At 45.6% G+C, this 24,510-nt stretch overlaps 1 protein-coding gene across 2 annotated transcripts in view; it reads left to right on the top strand.

Annotated features, from left to right (window-relative positions):
• The window catches only part of PLSCR5 (phospholipid scramblase family member 5), a 171,877-nt gene that overhangs the window by 132,882 nt on the left and 14,485 nt on the right, over nt 1-24,510 (top strand). For both annotated transcript variants that reach the window (XM_088472080.1, XM_088472081.1), the window contains one exon: nt 21,915-22,076. In XM_088472080.1, coding sequence (XP_088328206.1) covers nt 21,915-22,076 — 162 coding nt within the window. The remainder of the gene's footprint in view (nt 1-21,914; nt 22,077-24,510) is intronic.

Raw genomic sequence — 24,510 nt, 5'->3', positions numbered from 1 at the left:
GTGCAGTGTCCCAGTCCTAAAGGGGTGCTGTAGTGTTGTCCAGGGGGTGCTCTGTCTGTCAGGGGTGCTCCCCCCAAGTGCTATAAAAAAATATATTTTTTCTGTGTTTGTGAATTGTGTGCGCAGTAGCCGCACGTGCATCAACAAAGTAGTGCCAAGCATGCGCCTGTGTCATAAGTAAAGGGCTGGCTGGCTTGACCGTTAAAGGGTGCTGTAACCCCCAAAATACACTCCAGTCCAAACCAAATAAAAAAATATTTTCTGTGTTTGTGAATTGTGTGCGCAGTAGCCGCACGTGCATCAACAAAGTAGTGCCAAGCGTGCGCCTGTGTCATAAGTAAAGGGCCGGCTGGCTTGACCGTTAAAGGGTGCTGTAACCCCCAAAGTACACTCCAAACAAAATAAAAAAATATTTTCTGTGTTTGTGAATTGTGTGTGCAGTAGCCGCACATGCATCAACAAAGTAGTGCCAAGCGTGCGCCTGTGTCATAAGTAAAGGGCCGGCTGGCTTGACCGTTAAAGGGTGCTGTAACCCCCAAAATACACTCCAGTCCAAACCAAATAAAAAAATATTTTCTGTGTTTGTGAATTGTGTGCGCAGTAGCCGCACGTGCATCAACAAAGTAGTGCCAAGCGTGCGCCTGTGTCATAAGTAAAGGGCCGGCTGGCTTGAACGTTAAAGGGTGCTGTAACCCCCAAAGTACACTCCAGTCCAAACCAAATAAAAAAATATTTTCTGTGTTTGTGAATTGTGTGCGCAGTAGCCGCACGTGCATCAACAAAGTAGTGCCAAGCGTGCGCCTGTGTCATAAGTAAAGGGCCGGCTGGCTTGACCGTTAAAGGGTGCTGTAACCCCCAAAGTACACTCCAGTCCAAACAAAATAAAAAAATATTTTCTGTGTTTGTGAATTGTGTGCGCAGTAGCCGCACATGCATCAACAAAGTAGTGCCAAGCGTGCGCCTGTGTCATAAGTAAAGGGCCGGCTGGCTTGACCGTTAAAGGGTGCTGTAACCCCCAAAGTACACTCCAAGCAAAATAAAAAAATATTTTCTGTGTTTGTGAATTGTGTGCGCAGTAGCCGCACGTGCATCAACAAAGTAGTGCCAAGCGTGCGCCTGTGTCATAAGTAAAGGGCCGGCTGGCTTGACCATTAAAGGGTGCTGTAACCTCCAAAGTACTCTCCAAGCAAAATAAAAAAATATTTTCTGTGTTTGTGAATTATGTGCGCAGTAGCCGCACGTGCATCAACAAAGTAGTGCCAAGCGTGCGCCTGTGTCCCATAAATAAAGGGCCGGCTGGATTGACCGCTAAAGGGTGCTGTAACCCCCAAAATACACTCCAGTCCAAACCAAGTAAAAAAATATTTTCTGTGTTTGTGAATTGTGTGCGCAGTAGCCGCACGTGCATCAACAAAGTAGTGCCAAGCGTGCGCCTGTGTCCCATAAATAAAGGGCCGGCTGGATTGACCGCTAAAGGGTGCTGTAACCCCCAAAGGGCACTCCAAACAAAATAAAAAAATATATTTTTTTGTGTTTGTGAATTGTGTGCGCTGCAGCTGCACGTGCATCAACAAAGTAGTGCCAAGCATGCGCCTGTGTCCCATAAATAAAGGGCCGTCTGGATTGTCCGCTAAAGGGTGCTGTAACCCCCAAAGGGCACTCCAAACACAATAAAAAAAAAAATTCTGTGTTTGTGAATTGTGTGCACTGTGGCTGCACGTGCATCAACGAAGGAGCAGTGCCAAGCATGCGCCTGTGTCCCATAAGTAAAAGGCCAGCTGGCTTGTCCGTTAAAGGGTGCTGTGACCCTTTAAAAATATTTTCTGTGTTTGTGAATTGTGTGGGCTGTAGCTGCACGTGCATCAACAAAGGAGCAGCGCCAAGCGTGCGCCTGTGTCCCATAAGTAAAGGGCCGGCTGGCTCATTTCTTAAAGGGTGGTGTAACCCACAAAGTGCACTAGTCTCCAACAAAAATAAAAAATTATTTTCTGTGTTTGTGTGCGCCTTAGCCACACGTATATATCAATATAACATAAATGGAGGACCAAACTTTCTCCGATAAAAATAAAATAGGGAAAGATCAAGAACCACTTCCTCCTAGTGCTGAAGCTGCTGCCACTAGTCATGACATAGACGATAACATGCCATCAACGTCGTCTGCCAAGGCCAATGCCCAATGTCATAGTAGAGGCCACATACAATCCCTAATGACAAAGTTCAGGAAAATGACCTTGAAAAAAACATTTAAATCTTCTGAAGAGAAACGTAAACTTGCCAATATGCCATTTACGACACGGAGTGGCAAGGAACGGCTAAGGTCTTTCCCTATGTTCATGACTAGTGGTTCAACTTCACATGACGATGGAAGCCCTCCTCCCGCTAAAAAAATCAAACGAGTTAAGCTGGCAATAGCACAGCGAAGAACTGTGCGTTCTAAGAAGATACCACAAATCCCCAAGGAGAGTCCAAGTGTGGTGGCGGTTGCGATGCCTGACCTTCCCAGCACTGGATGGGAAGAGGTGGCTCCACCATTTGCATGCCCCCTGCAAGTGCTGAAAGGAGCACCCACAGTCCACTTGCTGATATGCAAATTGAAGATGTCACTGTTGAAGTACAACAGGATGAGGGTACTGGTGTAGCTGGCACTGAGGAGGAAGTTGGCAAGGAGGATTCTGATGGTGATGTGGTTTGTTTAAATCAGGCTCCGGGGGAGACAGTTGTTGTCCGTGGGATGAAAAAGCCCATCACGGTCATGCCTGGGCAGAAGACCAAACATTCCACCTCTTTGGTAAGGCAATATTTCTATCCAAATCCGGACAACAACTGTCTTGCCATATGTACCATATGTAAAGGTGAAATAAGTAGGGGTAGGGACATTAACCACCTAGAAACATCCTCCCTTATACGGCACCTGCAGCGCGTTCATAAAAAATTACTGTCAATTTCAGAAACTATGGCTAAGACCGCAAGCAGTCCAGGGACACCTAAATCCCTTTTTCCTGTTTTATCCAAGGAATCGGAGGATGAGGATGACATCTTGCCTCCGTAGAGCCAGTTTGTGCAGGGACACATTAATTGCCAGCTTGTTTTGTGGGGGCCCAAACGAACCAATCATTTCAGCCACAGTCATGTGGCAGACCCTGGCGCTGAAATGATTGGTTTGTTAAAGTGTGCATGTCCTATTTATACAACATAAGGGTGGGTGGGAGGGCCCAACGACAATTCCATCTTGCACCTCTTTTTTTTCTTTGCAGTATGTACTGTTTGGGGCCTAGTTTTTCAAACTGCCATCCTGTTTGCCACTGCAGTGTCACTCCTAGATGGGCCACGTGTTTGTGCCGCCCACTCGTGTCGCTTAGCATAGTCATCCAGCTACCTCGGTGCAATCTTTTGGCCATAAAAACAATATTGTGAGGTGTGAGGTGTTCAGAATAGACTGGAAATGAGTGGAAATGAAGATTATTGAGGTTAATAATTGCATAGGAGCAGAAAAACCCACAAATTCTGTGATTTAAGCTGTTTTTATGCTTTTTTTAAAAAAAATACAGATCCAAAACACAAAACCCAGAACCCAAAATACGGAAGGGTGGTTTTGGCAAAACCAATCCAGATCCAAAACACGAAGAAAGATCCAGATCCAAAACCAAAACACGAAAAGTTGCCGGTGCACACCCCTAATATATATACATATACACACACTATATATATATATATATATCTGTCACTTGATTTGACTTACCACGCACTCCACACAGTCTTTTGGTGTATGCTCACTCAGGTTGCTGTGCTATCAGTCACTGTCAGTCATTCTGGCTGCTGGCTTGTGGGTGTGACTGTCATCCAGTGAGAGCGTCTGTAGAGGAAGAGTGCTGGCACTGCAGGCTGGCTGTTGATGCTGGGCGGAGCTATGCTGTGCCCGGCAGGTGGTGATTACATCCTGAACCCTGTGCTCTTATTCAGATCACCGCGCCGCGGCAGCATGGGTGGGAGGGGGCGTCGCCTGGCGCAACGCAATGCGCATCATGCAGGGACGTCACGCGCTGGCGCTGCAACGTTATTCTGTGCCGTACCAGACCAACTGACGGGGGTGAGGGGTTTTAAGGGGGCTTAATACATTTGTTTTGCCTACATGTGCCGGACAGGCAGCAGCACCGTTTAGTTTATAAAAAACTATTAGTCGCCACGGCCCCATTTTGTGCCCCAGAGCATCGGGGCCCCTCTGAACCTCGAGGCCCGAGAAGGGTGTACCCTTCCTCCCCCCATGTCGCCGGACCTGGGTGGAGCGCAGGTTGAGAGGGTTGGCAGTCACTGACTGCAGTCAAATTAGTAAGCGTTCCCGGAAGGTCCTCCTGAGCGGAACATGGAGGTTATTTCAATTTAGTTTGTGACTATATAGCTAACGGGTGGTCCGTTGCACACCCGGGTGCGGGGGGGGGAAGGAGTCGATCTTCGGGGGGAGGGGGCAGGCATCTGGTGGATCGGAACACAGTGATTAAAAAAAAAGAAAATCATTTACAAACTGACTGCAGCTGCAGGGGGGCTGGCGGGCCCCTTTAAGCTGCAGGCCCTTGGGCAGCTGCCCAAAAAGCCCAATGGAAGAGACGGCCCTGAGTATCGATTCACGGTGGCAGTAGCTCCAGTTCTAGTATTTTGTTGCTGCCCTTGGTCTTCTCTTGACTGATCGTTATCCATATTGACGAATACACAGACATAGTACAAACAATAGAAAATATATATTGTTTTCTACTTTTTATTAATTTGCAGCTCACACTGCATGGAAACACATCACTTTCATATGTAGGTAAACAAGCACACTGAGGGACAGCACAGAGATGAAGTACAAAACAATAGAAAATAATATATTTTTTAAATTTATCCTACTAATTTTTAATTCGCAGCTCAGCTCACACTGCGTGTAGACACAACGCTTTTATATGTACCTGAAGAAATGCACTGGGGGACAGTGCACAGACATAGTACAAACAATAGAAAATAATATATATATTTAATTTATCCAACTAATATGTACTTTGCAGCTCAGCTCACACTGCGTAGAGACACAGTGCTTTTATATATATGTGAACAAATTCACTGCGGGACAGCAGTCACAGCGCTTATATGTACTTGATCAAACACACTGAGGGACAGTGTACACAGGTTGTATAAACAAATTTATTTTTTTCATATTTATTTCTACTTTTTCCACAAATGACAACTACGGAATCACACTGCTTATATTGCAGTGTGGTATGGCCTCGGAGTCACAGTGCAACACCACTGTGTGTGACAGTTAGACTAGAAAGGGAGTGGATGGACACAGCAGCAACCACTGGACAGCACAGCAGCATCTACTGGAGGTGGAGAGGATGGACACAGCAGAGCAGCCACTGGACACAGGGAGTGGATAGAAACAGCAGCAGCCACTGGACACAGGGACTGGAGTGTCCACAGTACAGCAGCAGCCACTGGAGTTGGAGAGGATGGACACAGCACAGCAGCCACTGGAGATGTTAGCAGAGCACAGCACAGACTGGAGTCAGTGTAAAATGGTGCCTGAATCACCGTGGGAGGGACTTATATAGAATCGAAAACAAATTAGAATCCGACACTGGGATGATGACATTTTGCCTCGATTTGGAATCCAAGCAAGGTAGTAAAATCTGAGCCGGCGCTCGGACTCACCCGGATCCATGAAGTTTGGGTGGGATTGGATTTAAAAAAACCGAGCCCGCATATCTCTAATTTTAGTATGTGGAGTCTGTAAACACAATGGCTGCATTCCATTCCTCTAAATTCCTTAACCAGCTCTAGACAACCTGGGTTGGTTTCCACTAAACAGGGTGACGATTTGTGAGAATCCCATGCTAATGTGCATTCAGCTTCAAGCTAGAGCTTCTATAGATGGGTGCTGCAAATTAACAAAAACAGTATGCCTTCTCCTTCCTGGGCTTACCTACCCCTACTCTGAAAAGCACTTGTGGCTCTTCCCAACCCCCCTGGACTGTGGTAGCAAGGCAGTGACAATATTTAGAACCCCTGGAGTTGCATCTTTGCCAACCCAGTGGTCCCATAATAACGAACTGTGATCCAAAAGACTCATGTCCATTACACTACATGTATAGTCCTCTACTTCAATCTCTCTTCTTCTCATGCACCCCTCCTCACACCCAAATCTCAATACTCTTGACCATGCTATTCTCTCTTCTTTGCTTGATACTCTCCTCACCCCAACCAGACGGCCTCCTTCTACAACCTCACCCCTCCGCTCAATTCTGTTTCCCTCATCTCTCCTGTCCCAGTACTCTGCTCCAAGCTCCAAGATTGGCACCACAAATTTACCCACTAACTTGAAAAATGCTCATGCACCCCTGAACGCCAATGGAGGAACTCTCGCTCCTTAGCTGACTTCCTCCAGTTCAAGTTCATCCTCCTACTGCTCTGTCCTCTCCCTTGCCAAGCAATCTTTTTTCAAGTCTCTCATTTCTTCTCAGTCCTCCAACCCCTGCCACCTCTTTGCCACATTCAATACACTCCTTCACTCACCCCCTCCTCCCCTCCCTCACTCCCAGTGGCTTTGCTGCTTTTTCACCTCCAAAATCAAGGTCAACCATCATGATATCTCCTCCTGCTCTTCTGGACTCCCCTGCTCCCATCTTGCTCCTCTTCAATCTGTATTTAAAGCTGCAGCTAGATTCATATTCCTCTCCCGCCACTCAACGTCTGCCTCCCCTCTCTGCAAAGCCCTTTACTGGCTCCCCTTCCCTTACAGATCCTTTTCAAACTCCTAACTACCACATGCAAGGCCTTCTCCCCAACCTCATCTTCTTACACACTCCCTCCCGTCCTCTCCAGTCGGCTAATGAAAATTGCCTTTCCTCCCATCTGGTTACCACATCTCACTCCAGAATTCAAGATTTTTCTCGAGCTGCACCCACCATTGGAATGATCTCCCTCGTTCCATCAGACTATCCCCCAGCCTGCATTGCTTCAAGTGGGCACTGAAAACCCACCTATTCATAAATGCATATACGCCCACCACTTAACCATGTCACCACATAGTGTAGACATAATGCTTTTATATGTACCTGAAGAAATGCACTGGGGGACAGTGCACAGACATAGTACAAACAATAGAAAATAATATATATTTTTAATTTATCCAACTAATATGTACTTTGCAGCTCAGCTCACACTGCGTAGAGACACAGTGCTTTTATATATATGTGAACAAATTCACTGCGGGACAGCAGTCACAGCGCTTATATGTACTTGATCAAACACACTGAGGGACAGTGTACACAGGTTGTATAAACAAATTTATTTTTTTCATATTTATTTCTACTTTTTCCACAAATGACAACTACGGAATCACACTGCTTATATTGCAGTGTGGTATGGCCTCGGAGTCACAGTGCAACACCACTGTGTGTGACAGTTAGACTAGAAAGGGAGTGGATGGACACAGCAGCAACCACTGGACAGCACAGCAGCATCTACTGGAGGTGGAGAGGATGGACACAGCACAGCAGCCACTGGACACAGGGAGTGGATAGAAACAGCAGCAGCCACTGGACACAGGGACTGGAGTGTCCACAGTACAGCAGCAGCCACTGGAGTTGGAGAGGATGGACACAGCACAGCAGCCACTGGAGATGTTAGCAGAGCACAGCACAGACTGGAGTCAGTGTAAAATGGTGCCTGAATCACCGTGGGAGGGACTTATATAGAATCGAAAACAAATTAGAATCCGACACTGGGATGATGACATTTTGCCTCGATTTGGAATCCAAGCAAGGTAGTAAAATCTGAGCCGGCGCTCGGACTCACCCGGATCCATGAAGTTTGGGTGGGCTTGGATTTAAAAAAACCGAGCCCGCATATCTCTAATTTTAGTATGTGGAGTCTGTAAACACAATGGCTGCATTCCATTCCTCTAAATTCCTTAACCAGCTCTAGACAACCTGGGTTGGTTTCCACTAAACAGGGTGACGATTTGTGAGAATCCCATGCTAATGTGCATTCAGCTTCAAGCTAGAGCTTCTATAGATGGGTGCTGCAAATTAACAAAAACAGTATGCCTTCTCCTTCCTGGGCTTACCTACCCCTACTCTGAAAAGCACTTGTGGCTCTTCCCAACCCCCCTGGACTGTGGTAGCAAGGCAGTGACAATATTTAGAACCCCTGGAGTTGCATCTTTGCCAACCCAGTGGTCCCATAATAACGAACTGTGATCCAAAAGACTCATGTCCATTACACTACATGTATAGTCCTCTACTTCAATCTCTCTTCTTCTCATGCACCCCTCCTCACACCCAAATCTCAATACTCTTGACCATGCTATTCTCTCTTCTTTGCTTGATACTCTCCTCACCCCAACCAGACGGCCTCCTTCTACAACCTCACCCCTCCGCTCAATTCTGTTTCCCTCATCTCTCCTGTCCCAGTACTCTGCTCCAAGCTCCAAGATTGGCACCACAAATTTACCCACTAACTTGAAAAATGCTCATGCACCCCTGAACGCCAATGGAGGAACTCTCGCTCCTTAGCTGACTTCCTCCAGTTCAAGTTCATCCTCCTACTGCTCTGTCCTCTCCCTTGCCAAGCAATCTTTTTTCAAGTCTCTCATTTCTTCTCAGTCCTCCAACCCCTGCCACCTCTTTGCCACATTCAATACACTCCTTCACTCACCCCCTCCTCCCCTCCCTCACTCCCAGTGGCTTTGCTGCTTTTTCACCTCCAAAATCAAGGTCAACCATCATGATATCTCCTCCTGCTCTTCTGGACTCCCCTGCTCCCATCTTGCTCCTCTTCAATCTGTATTTAAAGCTGCAGCTAGATTCATATTCCTCTCCCGCCACTCAACGTCTGCCTCCCCTCTCTGCAAAGCCCTTTACTGGCTCCCCTTCCCTTACAGATCCTTTTCAAACTCCTAACTACCACATGCAAGGCCTTCTCCCCAACCTCATCTTCTTACACACTCCCTCCCGTCCTCTCCAGTCGGCTAATGAAAATTGCCTTTCCTCCCATCTGGTTACCACATCTCACTCCAGAATTCAAGATTTTTCTCGAGCTGCACCCACCATTGGAATGATCTCCCTCGTTCCATCAGACTATCCCCCAGCCTGCATTGCTTCAAGTGGGCACTGAAAACCCACCTATTCATAAATGCATATACGCCCACCACTTAACCATGTCACCACATAGTGTAGACACAACGCTTTTATATGTATCTGAAGAAATGCACTGAGGGACAGTGCACAGACATAGTACAAACAATAGAAAATAATATATATTTTTAATTTATCCAACTAATATGTACTTTGCAGCTCAGCTCACACTGCGTAGAGACACAGTGCTTTTATATATATGTGAACAAATTCACTGCGGGACAGCAGTCACAGCGCTTATATGTACTTGATCAAACACACTGAGGGACAGTGTACACAGGTTGTATAAACAAATTTATTTTTTTCATATTTTTTTCTACTTTTTCCACAAATGACAACTACGGAATCACACTGCTTATATTGCAGTGTGGTATGGCCTCGGAGTCACAGTGCAACACCACTGTGTGTGACAGTTAGACTAGAAAGGGAGTGGATGGACACAGCAGCAACCACTGGACAGCACAGCAGCATCTACTGGAGGTGGAGAGGATGGACACAGCACAGCAGCCACTGGACACGGAGTGGATAGAAACAGCAGCAGCCACTGGACACAGGGACTGGAGTGTACACAGTACAGCAGCAGCCACTGGAGTTGGAGAGGATGGTCACAGCACAGCAGCCACTGGAGATGTTAGCAGAGCACAGCACAGACTGGAGTCAGTGTAAAATGGTGCCTGAATCACCGTGGGAGGGACTTATATAGAATCGAAAACAAATTAGAATCCGACACTGGGATGATGACATTTTGCCTCGATTTGGAATCCAAGCAAGGTAGTAAAATCTGAGCCGGCGCTCGGACTCACCCGGATCCATGAAGTTTGGGTGGGCTTGGATTTAAAAAAACCGAGCCCGCATATCTCTAATTTTAGTATGTGGAGTCTGTAAACACAATGGCTGCATTCCATTCCTCTAAATTCCTTAACCAGCTCTAGACAACCTGGGTTGGTTTCCACTAAACAGGGTGACGATTTGTGAGAATCCCATGCTAATGTGCATTCAGCTTCAAGCTAGAGCTTCTATAGATGGGTGCTGCAAATTAACAAAAACAGTATGCCTTCTCCTTCCTGGGCTTACCTACCCCTACTCTGAAAAGCACTTGTGGCTCTTCCCAACCCCCCTGGACTGTGGTAGCAAGGCAGTGACAATATTTAGAACCCCTGGAGTTGCATCTTTGCCAACCCAGTGGTCCCATAATAATGAACTGTGATCCAAAAGACTCATGTCCATTACACTACATGTATAGTCCTCTACTTCAATCTCTCTTCTTCTCATGCAACCCTCCTCACACCCAAATCTCAATACTCTTGACCATGCTATTCTCTCTTCTTTGCTTGATACTCTCCTCACCCCAACCAGACGGCCTCCTTCTACAACCTCACCCCTCCGCTCAATTCTGTTTCCCTCATCTCTCCTGTCCCAGTACTCTGCTCCAAGCTCCAAGATTGGCACCACAAATTTACCCACTAACTTGAAAAATGCTCATGCACCCCTGAACGCCAATGGAGGAACTCTCGCTCCTTAGCTGACTTCCTCCAGTTCAAGTTCATCCTCCTACTGCTCTGTCCTCTCCCTTGCCAAGCAATCTTTTTTCAAGTCTCTCATTTCTTCTCAGTCCTCCAACCCCTGCCACCTCTTTGCCACATTCAATACACTCCTTCACTCACCCCCTCCTCCCCTCCCTCACTCCCAGTGGCTTTGCTGCTTTTTCACCTCCAAAATCAAGGTCAACCATCATGATATCTCCTCCTGCTCTTCTGGACTCCCCTGCTCCCATCTTGCTCCTCTTCAATCTGTATTTAAAGCTGCAGCTAGATTCATATTCCTCTCCCGCCACTCAACGTCTGCCTCCCCTCTCTGCAAAGCCCTTTACTGGCTCCCCTTCCCTTACAGATCCTTTTCAAACTCCTAACTACCACATGCAAGGCCTTCTCCCCAACCTCATCTTCTTACACACTCCCTCCCGTCCTCTCCAGTCGGCTAATGAAAATTGCCTTTCCTCCCATCTGGTTACCACATCTCACTCCAGAATTCAAGATTTTTCTCGAGCTGCACCCACCATTGGAATGATCTCCCTCGTTCCATCAGACTATCCCCCAGCCTGCATTGCTTCAAGTGGGCACTGAAAACCCACCTATTCATAAATGCATATACGCCCACCACTTAACCATGTCACCACATAGTGTAGACACAATGCTTTTATATGTACCTGAAGAAATGCACTGGGGGACAGTGCACAGACATAGTACAAACAATAGAAAATAATATATATATTTAATTTATCCAACTAATATGTACTTTGCAGCTCAGCTCACACTGCGTAGAGACACAGTGCTTTTATATATATGTGAACAAATTCACTGCGGGACAGCAGTCACAGCGCTTATATGTACTTGATCAAACACACTGAGGGACAGTGTACACAGGTTGTATAAACAAATTTATTTTTTTCATATTTATTTCTACTTTTTCCACAAATGACAACTACGGAATCACACTGCTTATATTGCAGTGTGGTATGGCCTCGGAGTCACAGTGCAACACCACTGTGTGTGACAGTTAGACTAGAAAGGGAGTGGATGGACACAGCAGCAACCACTGGACAGCACAGCAGCATCTACTGGAGGTGGAGAGGATGGACACAGCACAGCAGCCACTGGACACAGGGAGTGGATAGAAACAGCAGCAGCCACTGGACACAGGGACTGGAGTGTCCACAGTACAGCAGCAGCCACTGGAGTTGGAGAGGATGGACACAGCACAGCAGCCACTGGAGATGTTAGCAGAGCACAGCACAGACTGGAGTCAGTGTAAAATGGTGCCTGAATCACCGTGGGAGGGACTTATATAGAATCGAAAACAAATTAGAATCCGACACTGGGATGATGACATTTTGCCTCGATTTGGAATCCAAGCAAGGTAGTAAAATCTGAGCCGGCGCTCGGACTCACCCGGATCCATGAAGTTTGGGTGGGATTGGATTTAAAAAAACCGAGCCCGCATATCTCTAATTTTAGTATGTGGAGTCTGTAAACACAATGGCTGCATTCCATTCCTCTAAATTCCTTAACCAGCTCTAGACAACCTGGGTTGGTTTCCACTAAACAGGGTGACGATTTGTGAGAATCCCATGCTAATGTGCATTCAGCTTCAAGCTAGAGCTTCTATAGATGGGTGCTGCAAATTAACAAAAACAGTATGCCTTCTCCTTCCTGGGCTTACCTACCCCTACTCTGAAAAGCACTTGTGGCTCTTCCCAACCCCCCTGGACTGTGGTAGCAAGGCAGTGACAATATTTAGAACCCCTGGAGTTGCATCTTTGCCAACCCAGTGGTCCCATAATAACGAACTGTGATCCAAAAGACTCATGTCCATTACACTACATGTATAGTCCTCTACTTCAATCTCTCTTCTTCTCATGCACCCCTCCTCACACCCAAATCTCAATACTCTTGACCATGCTATTCTCTCTTCTTTGCTTGATACTCTCCTCACCCCAACCAGACGGCCTCCTTCTACAACCTCACCCCTCCGCTCAATTCTGTTTCCCTCATCTCTCCTGTCCCAGTACTCTGCTCCAAGCTCCAAGATTGGCACCACAAATTTACCCACTAACTTGAAAAATGCTCATGCACCCCTGAACGCCAATGGAGGAACTCTCGCTCCTTAGCTGACTTCCTCCAGTTCAAGTTCATCCTCCTACTGCTCTGTCCTCTCCCTTGCCAAGCAATCTTTTTTCAAGTCTCTCATTTCTTCTCAGTCCTCCAACCCCTGCCACCTCTTTGCCACATTCAATACACTCCTTCACTCACCCCCTCCTCCCCTCCCTCACTCCCAGTGGCTTTGCTGCTTTTTCACCTCCAAAATCAAGGTCAACCATCATGATATCTCCTCCTGCTCTTCTGGACTCCCCTGCTCCCATCTTGCTCCTCTTCAATCTGTATTTAAAGCTGCAGCTAGATTCATATTCCTCTCCCGCCACTCAACGTCTGCCTCCCCTCTCTGCAAAGCCCTTTACTGGCTCCCCTTCCCTTACAGATCCTTTTCAAACTCCTAACTACCACATGCAAGGCCTTCTCCCCAACCTCATCTTCTTACACACTCCCTCCCGTCCTCTCCAGTCGGCTAATGAAAATTGCCTTTCCTCCCATCTGGTTACCACATCTCACTCCAGAATTCAAGATTTTTCTCGAGCTGCACCCACCATTGGAATGATCTCCCTCGTTCCATCAGACTATCCCCCAGCCTGCATTGCTTCAAGTGGGCACTGAAAACCCACCTATTCATAAATGCATATACGCCCACCACTTAACCATGTCACCACATAGTGTAGACATAATGCTTTTATATGTACCTGAAGAAATGCACTGGGGGACAGTGCACAGACATAGTACAAACAATAGAAAATAATATATATTTTTAATTTATCCAACTAATATGTACTTTGCAGCTCAGCTCACACTGCGTAGAGACACAGTGCTTTTATATATATGTGAACAAATTCACTGCGGGACAGCAGTCACAGCGCTTATATGTACTTGATCAAACACACTGAGGGACAGTGTACACAGGTTGTATAAACAAATTTATTTTTTTCATATTTATTTCTACTTTTTCCACAAATGACAACTACGGAATCACACTGCTTATATTGCAGTGTGGTATGGCCTCGGAGTCACAGTGCAACACCACTGTGTGTGACAGTTAGACTAGAAAGGGAGTGGATGGACACAGCAGCAACCACTGGACAGCACAGCAGCATCTACTGGAGGTGGAGAGGATGGACACAGCACAGCAGCCACTGGACACAGGGAGTGGATAGAAACAGCAGCAGCCACTGGACACAGGGACTGGAGTGTCCACAGTACAGCAGCAGCCACTGGAGTTGGAGAGGATGGACACAGCACAGCAGCCACTGGAGATGTTAGCAGAGCACAGCACAGACTGGAGTCAGTGTAAAATGGTGCCTGAATCACCGTGGGAGGGACTTATATAGAATCGAAAACAAATTAGAATCCGACACTGGGATGATGACATTTTGCCTCGATTTGGAATCCAAGCAAGGTAGTAAAATCTGAGCCGGCGCTCGGACTCACCCGGATCCATGAAGTTTGGGTGGGCTTGGATTTAAAAAAACCGAGCCCGCATATCTCTAATTTTAGTATGTGGAGTCTGTAAACACAATGGCTGCATTCCATTCCTCTAAATTCCTTAACCAGCTCTAGACAACCTGGGTTGGTTTCCACTAAACAGGGTGACGATTTGTGAGAATCCCATGCTAATGTGCATTCAGCTTCAAGCTAGAGCTTCTATAGATGGGTGCTGCAAATTAACAAAAACAGTATGCCTTCTCCTTCCTGGGCTTACCTACCCCTACTCTGAAAAGCACTTGTGGCTCTTCCCAACCCCCCTGGACTGTGGTAGCAAGGCAGTGACAATATTTAGAACCCCTGGAGTTGCATCTTTGCCAACCCAGTGGTCCCATAATAACGAACTGTGATCCAAAAGACTCATGTCCATTACACTACATGTATAGTCCTCTACTTCAATCTCTCTTCTTCTCATGCACCCCTCCTCACACCCAAATCTCAATACTCTTGACCATGCTATTCTCTCTTCTTTGCTTGATACTCTCCTCACCCCAACCAGACGGCCTCCTTCTACAACCTCACCCCTCCGCTCAATTCTGTTTCCCTCATCTCTCCTGTCCCAGTACTCTGCTCCAAGCTCCAAGATTGGCACCACAAATTTACCCACTAACTTGAAAAATGCTCATGCACCCCTGAACGCCAATGGAGGAACTCTCGCTCCTTAGCTGACTTCCTCCAGTTCAAGTTCATCCTCCTACTGCTCTGTCCTCTCCCTTGCCAAGCAATCTTTTTTCAAGTCTCTCATTTCTTCTCAGTCCTCCAACCCCTGCCACCTCTTTGCCACATTCAATACACTCCTTCACTCACCCCCTCCTCCCCTCCCTCACTCCCAGTGGCTTTGCTGCTTTTTCACCTCCAAAATCAAGGTCAACCATCATGATATCTCCTCCTGCTCTTCTGGACTCCCCTGCTCCCATCTTGCTCCTCTTCAATCTGTATTTAAAGCTGCAGCTAGATTCATATTCCTCTCCCGCCACTCAACGTCTGCCTCCCCTCTCTGCAAAACCCTTTACTGGCTCCCCTTCCCTTACAGATCCTTTTCAAACTCCTAACTACCACATGCAAGGCCTTCTCCCCAACCTCATCTTCTTACACACTCCCTCCCGTCCTCTCCAGTCGGCTAATGAAAATTGCCTTTCCTCCCATCTGGTTACCACATCTCACTCCAGAATTCAAGATTTTTCTCGAGCTGCACCCACCATTGGAATGATCTCCCTCGTTCCATCAGACTATCCCCCAGCCTGCATTGCTTCAAGTGGGCACTGAAAACCCACCTATTCATAAATGCATATACGCCCACCACTTAACCATGTCACCACATAGTGTAGACACAACGCTTTTATATGTATCTGAAGAAATGCACTGAGGGACAGTGCACAGACATAGTACAAACAATAGAAAATAATATATATTTTTAATTTATCCAACTAATATGTACTTTGCAGCTCAGCTCACACTGCGTAGAGACACAGTGCTTTTATATATATGTGAACAAATTCACTGCGGGACAGCAGTCACAGCGCTTATATGTACTTGATCAAACACACTGAGGGACAGTGTACACAGGTTGTATAAACAAATTTATTTTTTTCATATTTTTTTCTACTTTTTCCACAAATGACAACTACGGAATCACACTGCTTATATTGCAGTGTGGTATGGCCTCGGAGTCACAGTGCAACACCACTGTGTGTGACAGTTAGACTAGAAAGGGAGTGGATGGACACAGCAGCAACCACTGGACAGCACAGCAGCATCTACTGGAGGTGGAGAGGATGGACACAGCACAGCAGCCACTGGACACGGAGTGGATAGAAACAGCAGCAGCCACTGGACACAGGGACTGGAGTGTACACAGTACAGCAGCAGCCACTGGAGTTGGAGAGGATGGTCACAGCACAGCAGCCACTGGAGATGTTAGCAGAGCACAGCACAGACTGGAGTCAGTGTAAAATGGTGCCTGAATCACCGTGGGAGGGACTTATATAGAATCGAAAACAAATTAGAATCCGACACTGGGATGATGACATTTTGCCTCGATTTGGAATCCAAGCAAGGTAGTAAAATCTGAGCCGGCGCTCGGACTCACCCGGATCCATGAAGTTTGGGTGGGCTTGGATTTAAAAAAACCGAGCCCGCATATCTCTAATTTTAGTATGTGGAGTCTGTAAACACAATGGCTGCATTCCATTCCTCTAAATTCCTTAACCAGCTCTAGACAACCTGGGTTGGTTTCCACTAAACAGGGTGACGATTTGTGAGAATCCCATGCTAATGTGCATTCAGCTTCAAGCTAGAGCTTCTATAGATGGGTGCTGCAAATTAACAAAAACAGTATGCCTTCTCCTTCCTGGGCTTACCTACCCCTACTCTGAAAAGCACTTGTGGCTCTTCCCAACCCCCCTGGACTGTGGTAGCAAGGCAGTGACAATATTTAGAACCCCTGGAGTTGCATCTTTGCCAACCCAGTGGTCCCATAATAATGAACTGTGATCCAAAAGACTCATGTCCATTACACTACATGTATAGTCCTCTACTTCAATCTCTCTTCTTCTCATGCAACCCTCCTCACACCCAAATCTCAATACTCTTGACCATGCTATTCTCTCTTCTTTGCTTGATACTCTCCTCACCCCAACCAGACGGCCTCCTTCTACAACCTCACCCCTCCGCTCAATTCTGTTTCCCTCATCTCTCCTGTCCCAGTACTCTGCTCCAAGCTCCAAGATTGGCACCACAAATTTACCCACTAACTTGAAAAATGCTCATGCACCCCTGAACGCCAATGGAGGAACTCTCGCTCCTTAGCTGACTTCCTCCAGTTCAAGTTCATCCTCCTACTGCTCTGTCCTCTCCCTTGCCAAGCAATCTTTTTTCAAGTCTCTCATTTCTTCTCAGTCCTCCAACCCCTGCCACCTCTTTGCCACATTCAATACACTCCTTCACTCACCCCCTCCTCCCCTCCCTCACTCCCAGTGGCTTTGCTGCTTTTTCACCTCCAAAATCAAGGTCAACCATCATGATATCTCCTCCTGCTCTTCTGGACTCCCCTGCTCCCATCTTGCTCCTCTTCAATCTGTATTTAAAGCTGCAGCTAGATTCATATTCCTCTCCCGCCACTCAACGTCTGCCTCCCCTCTCTGCAAAGCCCTTTACTGGCTCCCCTTCCCTTACAGATCCTTTTCAAACTCCTAACTACCACATGCAAGGCCTTCTCCCCAACCTCATCTTCTTACACACTCCCTCCCGTCCTCTCCAGTCGGCTAATGAAAATTGCCTTTCCTCCCATCTGGTTACCACATCTCACTCCAGAATTCAAGATTTTTCTCGAGCTGCACCCACCATTGGAATGATCTCCCTCGTTCCATCAGACTATCCCCCAGCCTGCATTGCTTCAAGTGGGCACTGAAAACCCACCTATTCATAAATGCATATACGCCCACCACTTAACCATGTCACCACATAGTGTAGACACAATGCTTTTATATGTACCTGAAGAAATGCACTGGGGGACAGTGCACAGACATAGTACAAACAATAGAAAATAATATATATATTTAATTTATCCAACTAATATGTACTTTGCAGCTCAGCTCACACTGCGTAGAGACACAGTGCTTTTATATATATGTGAACAAATTCACTGCGGGACAGCAGTCACAGCGCTTATATGTACTTGATCAAACACACTGAGGGACAGTGTACACAGGTTGTATAAACAAATTTATTTTTTTCATATTTATTTCTACTTTTTCCACAAATGACAACTACGGAATCACACTGCTTATATTGCAGTGTGGTATGGCCTCGGAGTCACAGTGCAACACCACTGTGTGTGACAGTTAGACTAGAAAGGGAGTGGATGGACACAGCAGCAACCACTGGACAGCACAGCAGCATCTACTGGAGGTGGAGAGGATGGACACAGCACAGCAGCCACTGGACACAGGGAGTGGATAGAAACAGCAGCAGCCACTGGACACAGGGACTGGAGTGTCCACAGTACAGCAGCAGCCACTGGAGTTGGAGAGGATGGACACAGCACAGCAGCCACTGGAGATGTTAGCAGAGCACAGCACAGACTGGAGTCAGTGTAAAATGGTGCCTGAATCACCGTGGGAGGGACTTATATAGAAGCGAAAACAAATTAGAATCCGACACTGGGATGATGACATTTTGCCTCGATTTGGAATCCAATCAAGGTAGTAAAATCTGAGCCGGCGCTCGGACTCACCCGGTTCCATGAAGTTTGGGTGGGATTGGATTTAAAAAAACCGAGCCCGTATAACTCTAATTTTAGTATGTGGAGTCTGTAAACACAATGGCTGCATTCCATTCCTCTAAATTCCTTAACCAGCTCTAGACAACCTGGGTTGGTTTCCACTAAACAGGGTGACGATTTGTGAGAATCCCATGCTAATGTGCATTCAGCTTCAAGCTAGAGCTTCTATAGATGGGTGCTGCAAATTAACAAAAACAGTATGCCTTCTCCTTCCTGGGCTTACCTACCCCTACTCTGAAAAGCACTTGTGGCTCTTCCCAACCCCCCTGGACTGTGGTAGCAAGGCAGTGACAATATTTAGAACCCCTGGAGTTGCATCTTTGCCAACCCAGTGGTCCCATAATAACGAACTGTGATCCAAAAGACTCATGTCCATTACACTACATGTATAGTCCTCTACTTCAATCTCTCTTCTTCTCATGCACCCCTCCTCACACCCAAATCTCAATACTCTTGACCATGCTATTCTCTCTTCTTTGCTTGATACTCTCCTCACCCCAACCAGACGGCCTCCTTCTACAACCTCACCCCTCCGCTCAATTCTGTTTCCCTCATCTCTCCTGTCCCAGTACTCTGCTCCAAGCTCCAAGATTGGCACCACAAATTTACCCACTAACTTGAAAAATGCTCATGCACCCCTGAACGCCAATGGAGGAACTCTCGCTCCTTAGCTGACTTCCTCCAGTTCAAGTTCATCCTCCTACTGCTCTGTCCTCTCCCTTGCCAAGCAATCTTTTTTCAAGTCTCTCATTTCTTCTCAGTCCTCCAACCCCTGCCACCTCTTTGCCACATTCAATACACTCCTTCACTCACCCCCTCCTCCCCTCCCTCACTCCCAGTGGCTTTGCTGCTTTTTCACCTCCAAAATCAAGGTCAACCATCATGATATCTCCTCCTGCTCTTCTGGACTCCCCTGCTCCCATCTTGCTCCTCTTCAATCTGTATTTAAAGCTGCAGCTAGATTCATATTCCTCTCCCGCCACTCAACGTCTGCCTCCCCTCTCTGCAAAGCCCTTTACTGGCTCCCCTTCCCTTACAGAATCCTTTTCAAACTCCTAACTACCACATGCAAGGCCTTCTCCCCAACCTCATCTTCTTACACACTCCCTCCCGTCTTCTCCAGTCGGCTAATGAAAATTGCCTTTCCTCCCATCTGGTTACCACATCTCACTCCAGAATTCAAGATTTTTCTCGAGCTGCACCCACCATTGGAATGATCTCCCTCGTTCCATCAGACTATCCCCCAGCCTGCATTGCTTCAAGTGGGCACTGAAAACCCACCTATTCATAAATGCATATACGCCCACCACTTAACCATGTCACCACATAGTGTAGACACAACGCTTTTATATGTATCTGAAGAAATGCACTGGGGGACAGTGCACAGACATAGTACAAACAATAGAAAATAATATATATTTTTAATTTATCCAACTAATATGTACTTTGCAGCTCAGCTCACACTGCGTAGAGACACAGTGCTTTTATATATATGTGAACAAATTCACTGCGGGACAGCAGTCACAGCGCTTATATGTACTTGATCAAACACACTGAGGGACAGTGTACACAGGTTGTATAAACAAATTTATTTTTTTCATATTTTTTTCTACTTTTTCCACAAATGACAACTACGGAATCACACTGCTTATATTGCAGTGTGGTATGGCCTCGGAGTCACAGTGCAACACCACTGTGTGTGACAGTTAGACTAGAAAGGGAGTGGATGGACACAGCAGCAACCACTGGACAGCACAGCAGCATCTACTGGAGGTGGAGAGGATGGACACAGCACAGCAGCCACTGGACACGGAGTGGATAGAAACAGCAGCAGCCACTGGACACAGGGACTGGAGTGTACACAGTACAGCAGCAGCCACTGGAGTTGGAGAGGATGGACACAGCACAGCAGCCACTGGACATGTCACCACATAGTTTACCTCTTAACTCCCCTGACACTGGCTCACTCTTTATGTCTTCCATTCGTCTCCCCCTTCCCTTTAGACTGTAAGCTCCATGACAAGGGCCATCCTCCCTCCTGTTCTCATCACTTACTTATCATGCACACCTGCTACACGTCCTCCTTGAGCTCTCAATTATCTGTTTTTGTTTTTTCAGATGAACTAGACCTGTAAATTGCGCCCACGCTAACAGCTACAGATTTCAGTGGATGTGTTGAGATTTGTAGTGCTATTTGTACTGTACTGTTTTCCCTGTATTGTCTATTGTTTTGCTCTCTCTACAGCGCTGTGGAACACTTGTGATGCATTTAAATAAAATTTTATAATAATGTATACAAATAAGTGTATAAAAAAGCAGTTCTGCAGGAATTGTAGGAAATTTAAACCACTGGTTAAACATTTTTATTTAAAAAATCCAATGTATTTCTTTGCTCTTTGATTTCCTCAATAATATGATGGGTTAAAAAAAAAACAATTCCCTTCAGTCAAAGGGCCTGATTCAGAGCCGCTCGTAAGCGGCCGCTCGTTCGTTCCGAGTGATGTTTGCCCAACTGCGCATGCGTACGGATCGTAATACGCATGCGCGAACCAGTCAGTGTGGCTGAAAATCGTTTGTTCGCTAAATAGCGAATGCCTGCTAATATGAGTGACAGGAGGAGGCATATGTGGGTGGTAACGGGAAGGTGCTTGAAAACTGGGAGTGGAGATCAGATCGCAGGCGTGCTTAACGGTCAAAACGGGCATTTTATGGGAGTGCATAATTAATACAGCAGCGTCACTGACCACGTCACTGGGTTATTTTATAGTCTGAACTGCTCGCAAATTTGTTGTAGGAAAAACCAACCACAAGAATAGCGAGCAGCTCATACGCTGGTCGATGTACTCGATTAATCTAATAAATAGCGTACATGATGTAGGATGCGAGCGGCCAGGGGGCGTAGTTATCCAAAAAACGACCGCAAGTTTTGTTCGCTCGTTCAGACATAGAGGCATGACCAGACCGCAAAGAGCGAACGGTTCATTTGAATAGCCACCCCTTTTTTTGGAACGAACGACCGCAAATAGCGACCGGCTCTGAATCAGGCCCAAAGTTAATAAAAACTAGCAAAAATCCACCGTGATCACACTGGAAATTATGAGAATAGCTGGTGAGTATACTCTGTCTGGAGCTGTAGGTTATCTTTTTTATTTACTGTGATTTATTTTGGTATGTATTTTCTATTAATTATGCTAAATACATTTATCACAGTATCTAATGCGGACGCTTCTGTATTAGTGAATCTGCTCGCTGTAACAAGAATTAGAAAGCTTGAAATGTAATAATTATCTTTTACACCTTTTCTTTCATATTCTTCAGGTGAAAACACTAAATGAAAAATCCATAATTGGGAAGATTTCCAAATACTGGTCAGGATTTGTAAATGACATATTTACCAATGCCGATAACTTTGGAATAGAATTTCCATCAGACCTTGATGTAAAGCTGAAAGCTTCTTTAATTGGCACCTGCTTCCTCATAGTAAGTACAGAAAATAACATATTTATTATACAGTATATGTCAAATGTTTAATAATTTCACAGGCACCCATGGTTGCATAACATACTTTCAGAGTTATTTTAAAGCAGCCCAGCTGACTTACAGGAAGCGCAGAGTTACCATTTTAAACTAGAGATGTGCAGTTCGGTTCTCCAGAAATCCGAATTTCGTGAATCCTCATCAATCCGATTCTCGGTTCTGATCTCCTGAGGAAATCTGGATAAATCGGAGTCGCGGTTCTGATCTTTTTATGGTTCGGAATTTGGATATTTATTCCCAATTTCTGGTTTTGGATTGCATAAATTACATGAGTTTAGCTGTTTTCATAATAAATGTGTATAAATGTTTATGCAATAAAACAGAAGCACTTAAGAAGAACAACTTTATTAAATATATAAAATAGCATTTGTTGGAATGGAGGAAAAAGAGCAATAACTGTTCACTGTTGAGTCAGGTGTAATTCTGAATCTGCATGATTCCCCAAGCATGTCCATAACATGAGTGATAAGCTCTCTGGGGTAAGTTTACTAAAGTGAGAATTTTTAGAAGTGGAGATGTTGCCTATAGCAGCCAATCAGCTTCTACTTCACATTTAACGAGCACCTTCTAGAAGATAATAGCTCGAATCTGATTGGTTGGTATGGACAACATCTCAACTTCTAAAAACTCTGACTTTAGTAAATATACCCCTCTCTCTCTCTTATGCTGCATACACAGCTATGAACGATAACGATATCTTTCAACGATAAATCGTTCATATCATTCATTTTTATGCAGTGAATGATTGACCAACGATGCGTGTTCCCGCATGAACGATAACGATATCTATGGTCGACCGTACATGCATGCCAACTTGGACGATTTTGCCAGGATTTGCCTATAAAGACATGACTTCACTGCATTATCGAAAATAGATATCTACCCAAAATCGTTTGCCCTGCACTACAGAAAGTTGGAGGGAAATCTATCAGCGATATCTTTGGTTGTGCAGGTTGTACCGTGTGTATGCACCATAAGATAGATAGATAGATAGATAGATAGATAGATAGATAGATAGATAGATAGATAGATAGATAGATAGATTTTGGCCCCATCCCCTGCTTCACAATGCCGATAATCTCAGCATTGTGTAGTGGGGCGGCAACAAAATTATGCGCTCACCCACAAATGCAGGGTAAGCTGTCCAGTCATGCTCCCCTATGCCAGCCACGCCTCCATGCTATGCCTATCTGGCTGCTCCCTTCCAGAAGGGGCAGCCAGAATGTCGGCAACCCTGCATAAGTGATGAGTATAAGTTAAAAAAGTGGCCCCATACCAAATAAATAATGTATATACAGCTTATCTGAAATCAAATATCAAATGGCTGCACAGATAAATTCTACATAAAAAAACTGTTTTATTTTCAAAAACACTCAGGAAAAAAGACATGAAAGAAGCACATAGTGTAATCCTGTAAGCACATTGTTCAGGTTGACATTCATGCATAAGAATAAAATCGTTCAATATTAAATTCAAAGTCTTGCTTACCTATATAAACCAGATGACATCAGCCAGTATGCCAGGAGAAGGTAAGAGTCCCAGTGCATTTCATAGTGGTGCTAGATCACATCAGGGGCATAAAAAAAATGTAACTTACCTAGATATATAAACTGCATTCAATAATAAAAAAAACAGAATAAAAAACATAAACGTGCGTGAACAGATTCAACCCAAAATGGTGGCTTCCAGAAATCCGTGAATATGGGATTTGTGAATACCTCTGATAACTGTACTACTAATGAAGTACAAAACTTAAGATTCCTTGTAGAAATTAAAATATAAATACTATGCATACAACTGGCTAGATAGTGAGTGACAGTGCCTGATAGAAAGCAGTACCCATGTAGAAAATGGTTTATTACACCTGGGTGTTCCAGTTCTGAAACAGAAAATGACATAGAACTTGAAATGGCTGTATCAGTAGGTCACTCTAAAGCATTTTGACCTAATGGCGCTAACTGGAAAAAACAGTTGTCATATTAAAATACTGCCCATGTAGAACATGAACTACAGGCCTATAGACAATGCGGACCAGGTATAATGTAATGTCATGTTGTAATGTATATTGGGGGTGATTCAGAGGAGGACACAGAGCAGTAGCAACTGCTACTGCAAAATTATATTAATGCTGTATATTGAGATGCCCATTGGATGCTGCTCTAATCCGCCATGGTGTGCACAAAGGTGCAACATCGAGTGGCTGCACCATCGGACTTATGGTTGCTCTGAATGTTTGTCAGAATTTGGATGCTGAAGTCAGAGGAACTGCTCGTTCCCATGCAGTCCTTGACACCAACATATCTGCCACCTGGAACAACCCCTCCTGTGACCACCCAGGAAAACCTATCAGAACTGCATGGATCTCCATGCAGTTTCA

The sequence above is a fragment of the Taudactylus pleione genome, unplaced genomic scaffold (genome assembly GCF_031769625.1).
Source record: "Taudactylus pleione unplaced genomic scaffold, aTauple2 ptg000120l, whole genome shotgun sequence".
NCBI lineage: Eukaryota > Metazoa > Chordata > Amphibia > Anura > Myobatrachidae > Taudactylus > Taudactylus pleione.
The sequence above is the reverse complement of the archived record's forward strand: the minus strand, read 5'-3'. Positions and strand labels throughout refer to the sequence as shown.